At 43.9% G+C, this 6,690-nt stretch overlaps 1 protein-coding gene across 1 annotated transcript; it reads left to right on the forward strand.

Moving 5' to 3' along the window:
- The first annotated feature begins 237 nt into the window (after positions 1 to 237).
- LOC137763545 (uncharacterized) lies at positions 238 to 6,690 on the forward strand. The gene is made up of 5 exons (XM_068542011.1): positions 238 to 261; positions 4,223 to 4,555; positions 4,645 to 4,883; positions 5,060 to 5,230; positions 6,474 to 6,690. Exons 1-5 carry the CDS (start codon positions 238 to 240, stop codon positions 6,493 to 6,495), a joined length of 789 nt encoding a protein of 262 aa, XP_068398112.1. The 3' UTR covers positions 6,496 to 6,690.

The following is a 6,690-nucleotide window of genomic DNA, read 5'->3' on the forward strand; positions in this document are numbered from 1 at the left end:
TCCACTCCATGCTTTCATGCTGTTACCTTTTTCCTAAAGCAGAGAGTCCACAAACGGTCACCACCTCAAAGCTGCAAGGGTAGAGCAGTGCTGAAGCAACCAGAAATGTTAGAGAAGGAAAAGCGTTTTGGAAATTCTCCAGACACTCACACTCCACTTCATTTTTCTGTTCAATACTGGATTCCACTGTGCAGCATCCTTGCCAGGTCCTGAAACCTCCGTTGATAAACTCCTTCAATGACGGAGAGCCCCATCACGCTAGTGAGTCTTCTTCTGTATTGCGTTAAATGCTGTGATGTACCACTCCAATCCCTCTTCGCCGCACCCTCCCTGTCCCTTTTAGGAGGGAGGCATCCCTTCCCCATCCTGCTGGGTGTGTTGACAGGTGAGGCTTTCAGCTGAGTCTCTCTCCAGGAACTGTCCTCAGCCGAAGAGAGTCACTTTGCCCAACATTACACCTCTTTTCTAGGTTGAATTGATAAGAAGATACAAAGGCCTTTCCTTCTTGCCTCAACTCAGGACAGCTCTGCAGGATCATCCCATATCAAGCCCATGGGATTGGCTGAGGCCTTTGTTGAGACTGCATCACCATTCAGCTTTTTACTCTGCCCAATCCTGCTCCCTTCACTCTCCCCACAGTTGTTGATTCCAACAGCACTTCCTGATAAACTTCCTACATAGAAATCTCCATCTCAGAGTCAGTTTCCCAAGGAACCCAACGTGTGGTATAAAGTATAAATCTGCCTTCATATAAAAAAGTCCACTTGTCCTAATTTTGACCTCAGAAGTTGTACTGGGTAAAGCAACTTCTGTTCTACGTGATGGCCTTTCAGATGTTTGAAGGCAGTTATTATGTGCCTGGGGCAGTCTGTGAGAAGGAAGAGGCACCAGACAATGCAATAGGACTTTAGGGCCAGAAGAATGTGGTGTCTTGGAAACCATGCCTGCATCAGAGCTGCCAAGCACAGTTAGAGATATTCCCACCCACAGGACCAGCTGGTTCCATAAACAGTTTCCCATAACCAACCTTGAAGACCGTCTGTATTCGTTTTCTATTATGCAAACAGTTCCTGCATAAAAAATACCACAAATTTAGCGGCCTTAAACAACACCCACTTATTAGCTTACCATACCATAGGTCACAAGTCCAGGAGGGCTCCACTAGATTCTCTGCTTAGGGTCTCATAAAGGTAAAATCAATGTTTCAGTGGGGCTAAGATCTTATCTGAAGGGTCTGAGGAAAAACACTCTCCCAAGCTTGTTCAGGTTGTTGGCAGAATTTAGCTTTTTGCAGTTGCAGAACTGAGCTCTCCATTTCTTTGCAGACAGGCAGTCACAGACCACTTTCTGCTTTTAGAGGCCCTTCTCACATAGCTTTCTCCATCTCCAAACCAGTGATGTCCTGTACGTTTTTCTCATGCAGATCTCTCTAACTTCTTCTTCCATCAGCCAGAGAAGGCTTTTTGCTTTTAAGGGCAAACAAGTAGCTATAGATATATCTCACTTTAAGAAAATATGACACATGTAAAATCCAGATTTATTATGAAAACACAACTGAATAGTGATCTATAATATCATGGGTTTTGGCAAAATTTAAAGTCAGAAGGAAAAGTTATCTAATCATTTCAAACAAAAGATAAATTAGTGAAAACTTAAGGCGAAGTAGTAATTACCTGAAATAGTTACAAAATAACTTCTGTAATATAAAAGATTTGTAATGGGCTTTCTTTAAAAAGCAGGCTACCCATGTATCCTTAAATGATACAATATGTTGCAAAACCACTTATGCACATCTGAGAATGGAAATCTATAATAGATAATAATTGAAAATTTTCATGTGCAGAATGCCAACTTCAAATTATTCTTTTTACATATTTATATTTGAATACATCCTGATGCTAAAAGTAATATATATTGTTTTAAATTTTGAAAAAAAAATACAGAAAAGAATACAGGAGAAGATAAAAATCACTCATTTCTACTTCCAGATGCAGTCATTTTTAAGATTTGGTGAATATGCATCCAGTTTCCTAACTGAATGCCATTAAGCTTTCTATTTAAACTTCATTTTAATAAATACATATTAGTTCACTGTATGAATGGACTTTAACCTACTTAAGTATTACACTAATTTTGGATATTTATACTTTTAATATATTTGCTATGATAACATACTGGGATAAACATCATGATCTACATTTTTTTATCATTTCCTTGGGATTAATTTCTGAATCAAAAGATATAAATATTTTCAGTTTCTTGAAACTCTTGGACTCAAGGACACCAGGCAGAGTGTAGGGCAGTGGTGAGGTACCTTACTGAAAACAGAAGTGTTAGGTAAGGGGCTTCCCTGGTGGCACAGTGGTTGAGAATCCGCCTGCCAATGCAGGCGACACGGGTTTGAGCCCTGGTCCGGGAAGATCGCACATGCCACGGAGCACCTAAGCCCGCGAGCCACAACTACTGAAGCCCGCGTGCCTAGAGCCCATGCTCCGCAACAAGAGAAGCCACCTCAATGAGAAGCCCATGCACCGCAAAAATGCCCCCACTCGCTGCAACTAGAGAAAAGCCCGCACACAGCAACGAAGACCCAACGCAGCCAAAAATAAATAAATGAATAAATTTATTAAAAAAAAAAAAAAGAAGTGATAGGTCAAAGTCTATATATATTAAGAGATGAGACCCTCATTAATCACCCTCTTCACCCACTTGGGTCCCAGAACACTGGCAGCCAGGATTCAAGAAACTGACCCAAGAGAAATGTCTCACAACAATGACATTTGGAAATCCTACAATGAATAGCTAAATCCCATCTAATAATCCTACATTTTAAGATTAATTTATTACTCTTTATATCTGTCATCTACAACCAGTAGTACCTTACAACTCAAACTACATTTTCCAGTCTGCTCTCCATTTGTCCACCATTAGAGTATCGTACAGAATACTTTTCACTGCCCTAAAAATCCTCTGTGCTCTGCCTATTCAATCCCTCCTCAGGCAATCACCGATCTTCTTACTGTCTGCATAGTTTTGCCTTTTCCAGAATGCCGTATAGTTGGAATTATAAATTATGTTACCTTTTCAGATTGGCTTCTTTCACTTAATGTTCCTCTATGTCTTTTCATGGCTTGACAGCTCGTTTATTTTTAGCAGTAGATAATATTCCATTGTCTGCATGTACACAGTTTATTTATCCATTCACCTACCGAAGAAGAACACCTTGGTTGCTTCCCAGTTTTGGCAATTATGAATAAAGCATCTATGAACATCTTTGTGCAGGCTTTTGTGTGAACATAAATTTTCAACTCATTTGGTAAATACCAAGGAATGTGACTGCTGGATTGTATGGTGAAAGTATGTTTAATGCTGTACGAAACTGCCAAGCTGTCTTCCAAAGTGGCTTTACCATTTTGTATTCCCGTCAGCAATGAATCTCCACATCCTCACCAGCATGGTGTTGCCAGTGTTTGGATTTTAGCCATTCTAACGGATGTGTCGTGGTATCTCCTTGTGTTAATTTGCAATTCCCTAATGACGTATGATGTGGAGCTTCCTTTCATATCTTGTTGGCCATCTGAATATCTTCTTTGGTGAGGTGTCTGTTCAGGTCTTTTGCCCATTTAAAAAAATCAGGTTGTTCCTTTTCTTACTGAGTTTTAAGAGTTCTGTGTATAACTTTGGATAACAGTCTTTTTTCAAATGTCTTTGGCATATATTTATTTTCTCCCAGGCTGTGGCTTGTTTTCTCATTATCATCAAGATAATCAAGCATCTTCGCAGCGGAGTTTTTAATTTTAATGAAATCCAGTTTATCAATTATTTCTCTCGTAGACTGAGCTTTTTGGTGTCATATTTAAAAAGTCATCACCATACCCAAGGTCATCTAGATTTTCTCCTGTGTTATATTCTAGCGTCAAGTATATTTTTAAAGCGAATAGAGCCCCAAACGAGAATAAAGGGTCCACACTAGACAGGTCAGCCACCACTTCTTATTTATCGTTGTTATCTCCAAAGACTAAAATTCAGCTTGGTACATAGCAAGTAATCAATACGTATATGTTGACCTGCATGAATGAATGGCCTTTTTAGTCAGCATTTAAATTCCCACCAATAACGGACGCCCAACTCGCCTCTCCTGCTCCTTTTCCTGGCCTTCCGCGGAGCGGCGGGGCCTCGGAGCCCCTCAGTGCCCCCTCCACTCTTGCTCGTCGCCCTCCAGGCTGCAGGTGGTAGCTTCCTCTGCTGGGGGCGGTGCCTGGACACCGGTGTCCCTCGCCTGGAACAGCCCTGCAGCCCCGAAGGAAGAGTGAAGAGCACTAGGCGGCGTAAGAGCGCGGCTTCGGGCGGCCGGGTTGGAGGCGCTCGACGGCTCGCCGCGGGCCCCCGGGACCTTGCTGAGCGCTCGACCAAGTTGGACTGGCCGGCGGGGGGCGCCCAGCCGTGGAAGAGGGGCACTCTGGACTGGGCCAGCCCCGGGCGGCGAACAGAGCGCCCACCTGCCCCGGTCCTGCGGCGCCAAGGTAGCCGGGCCGCCGGCCGCGGGGTTTCCGAGGTCCGCGCGGCTCGGCCCGAGGGCGAAGGAGAGGGAGGGCGGTCGCTGACACCGCCGCCCTTCAGTCCCAGGTCTCTGCGCGACCGAAGCTGGCAGCCTTTTCCTTCAGCTCTCGGTTTCCCGGCGGCGGCCCGAGCCGTGCCGGAAGCGGGCGGCGCCACGGGCGCCGGGGGCGAGACCTCGCCGTGCTCTGCGCCTGTTACCTGTTGCGCGCCCTTGCCGCCGAGTCTCAAGTGGGCATGTTTCAGGTGGGCAGGTCCAGCCTCCCCAAACCTGCCGCCCGGAACCTGGAGGACCTGGACTCTGTGCAGCGCGTCCTCTTCCACAGGTCAGTGCTGGGCCGGGGGATCCGCGAAAAGACAGCCCTCCGTTCCCGGGGATGAGGGCGAGGGGAGGGGCGACCTTTCTTTCGGGCATCTTGCGGCGAAAGTCTCGTGTGGGATTCTCCTTGGGGCGGTGCTCGCCGCGGGAGGGGAGTCGGGACCTGCCCTCCGCCCTTTCCAGAATCGGACGCTCGGGATTCACCCGCTCTGGTCGCTCCGAGGCTGGCCCCGCGCGGGACGGGGTTACCCACCCCACTGCAGAGAACACCACCTTCTCTAGAAGAGATACAACAATTAAGCAAAGCTGTTTTTTAAACATCTCTAGACTTTCTCCAGGAAAACGAGCTGAGAGGTTTGTTTGGATTTGGGCTGTGAGTGGAATTAGAAGGAGGCACTTTTTAACAAACCTAAATTCTATCCCCCCCCCCGCCCCGAGCACACACTCACGTACAGTCACGCGTGCGCATCCACACACGTAACTACACAAAAGAGATTAAGGAGTGCCTCTCGGATGAGAATCCCAACTTGCCGTAAACTGCTACTGTATTAATTTATTCTGTCGAACCTTATACTTTATGGAAAATAGACTAACAAATATTAAAGTCCATGGTAACGGTTAGAGGTTTATGGAAGAAAAAGAACTAAGAATCCACATGGAGAGCAAATTCTATTTCCATTTTAAGATTAAGAGAGGATGGTTGAAACGCCAGGCAGTTTAATGCTGCTTTGACTCTAAGAGAGCCTGGCCTTTCATAATACGTGATCTGGGAAAAACTCGCTTAGAAATATGTCAAAAGTATCTCTTGAATACATTTGTAGTGAGAAAGAGTAAGTGGCGCTTGCTAAATATCTGTCAGGGGGAGGCTTATGTGAGTTCTCTCATCTGTAAGCGTTTCAAGTGACTCTTTTAAGTCTTTGTACAAAACCATATGAGCTGTAGAAATCCTGTTCTCTTAGAAGTGTGAATAGAGAAGAAAGACATTTCTGTATTTGAAGAAAAAACAATATTTTGAAGGAAAAAAGCAATATTCAACATTTTTAGCCTATAAATAAATAGTATCCTGTTTTACTTATTCTGTTAGCCAAAGATAAGTTTGGAAATGAGAAAATTGGATAATGCTTATGGATTTAAAAGTATCAGACATGGTATTCGATTCTGAGGAAATAAAGGCATAAATGGAAAAAATGGCTTAGTACGTAAATAGAAAAAATGAACTTAGTAAAGAATGACATTTAAAGGTTTATACAATCCTGTTCTGTTGGAAGTGTGCAAGGAAGAAATCCGGTCTCTTCAATTTAAAAACTGTCTTCTGAAACCTGCAATTTTCCACAGTTGGTTTCCTTCCCCTCTCTCCCCAAGAGAGCCCCTGCCGTATACAATAAAATATTATCAAATGAGCAGCTAAAAGGGGATTCTGCTAAATTCCCAAAGACAGTTCTCCCTGCATTTGAAAAAATTACAGTCCATGAATAATCCCCCAATTTATTAACTAGAAACTCATTCACAGCATGACTTTGATAAAGCTGGGAGGGGTGTTTGTTTTAAATGCTTAAAACCCTGATGCAACAGAATTTCTTCATGTTTTAAATGTCAGGTGCCAAAGAATTCCAAACTGATTAACCCTGCAGGGTTTCAGATCCAAAGCACAAACCTGTCTGAATGAACCAGGACAAAAGAATATGTTTAAACTGCAGTCTTCAAAACTGAGATGATTATTTCAGAAGTAAGCAGTGGAGTGTTTCTGGAATAAACCTGCCCAGTATATGAAAAGCTACTTTATCTGAATTACAAATAACTGCACCCACATGCTA

Source organism: Eschrichtius robustus, chromosome 4 (assembly GCF_028021215.1).
Source record: "Eschrichtius robustus isolate mEscRob2 chromosome 4, mEscRob2.pri, whole genome shotgun sequence".
Classification (NCBI taxonomy): domain Eukaryota; kingdom Metazoa; phylum Chordata; class Mammalia; order Artiodactyla; family Eschrichtiidae; genus Eschrichtius; species Eschrichtius robustus.